Source organism: Buceros rhinoceros, unplaced genomic scaffold (assembly GCF_000710305.1).
Source record: "Buceros rhinoceros silvestris isolate BGI_N320 unplaced genomic scaffold, ASM71030v1 scaffold31719, whole genome shotgun sequence".
NCBI classification, from domain to species: Eukaryota; Metazoa; Chordata; class Aves; order Bucerotiformes; family Bucerotidae; genus Buceros; species Buceros rhinoceros.
Window position 1 is genome coordinate 2,620 of NW_010431399.1, and position 905 is coordinate 3,524.

The window sequence follows — 905 nt, forward strand, 5'->3', positions numbered from 1 at the left end:
GAGCTGCCCTGGCCCCCGCGTGTGCCGGGAAGGGGGATGTTCTCAGCCACTGCACTGGGGCAGAGCCCAAACCCCGCAGGGTCACTCTGTGTCGAGGCTCATGCGGAGCCGCAGCCCAGGGCACAGGCAGACACGCGCTGCAGGACACCGATGTTCTTCCTGCTGTCCCCAGCGCCACACACAAACAGCCCCCGCCCAGCAAACGCTGCGCAGGGGAAACATCAGCCCAGGCTTCAGAGCACGGCCAGACCCTGGGACATTCGTGACCCGACGTGATGAATTAAGACACGCAGGGCAGAGTTTAAGAGCGTTAAATGAAAGTGGAAGGAAGGGCAAAACGAGAAGTAAAAGGAAAGTGCAAAGTAAAAAGAAACTCAGGATATAAACTAACAAGGAAAACTCACTTTTTCTTCTCGAGGCACCAAGAATTGGGGCTGAAAACCACCCTGGCGAGGAGCCTGGAATTGGTGTGATTCCACAGGCAGGGTCCAGGATCAGCCCCAGACGCAGCTTCAAGCTGAAGGCAACACCCGCTGCCCACTCCGCTCCGCTCCGCTATCCCTTCCCCAGTGCCACGGCAGGGGCTGCCCAGGGGGTGTTGGGAGAGGAGCAGCTGCTGCTCCCAGGAGGGCCGAGTGTGGAGGCAGGCAGGCGCCTCCTCCCGACACCCGCACACGCTCTCGCTGCCTGAGAACAGCCCGATTCTCTTTGACCAGAGCTGCCTCCTGGATCAGCAGTGGTGAACCCGAGCAGGCACCGCGCTGCGTTACCGAACTCGTCTTCCATCGCCATGATGATCTCCACTTGGTCCAGGCTGTCCAGGCCCAGGTCTTTCATGAAGTGGGACTCGGCTGTGAGCTGGGGGCAGACAAATCCAACACCTTCAGCTGCAGCAACCGCGCTCA

At 60.1% G+C, this 905-nt stretch overlaps 1 protein-coding gene across 1 annotated transcript in view; it reads right to left on the reverse strand.

The window, feature by feature from the left end:
* NDUFAB1 (NADH dehydrogenase (ubiquinone) 1, alpha/beta subcomplex, 1, 8kDa) overlaps positions 1-858 on the reverse strand; it is a gene marked incomplete at its 5' end in the record, with an annotated part of 1,243 nt that extends 385 nt beyond the window's left edge. Inside the window, one exon of the mRNA XM_010143425.1 lies at positions 771-858. Within this exon, the coding sequence (XP_010141727.1) occupies positions 771-858 (88 nt within the window). The remainder of the gene's footprint in view (positions 1-770) is intronic.
* Positions 859-905: the final 47 nt, after the last annotated feature.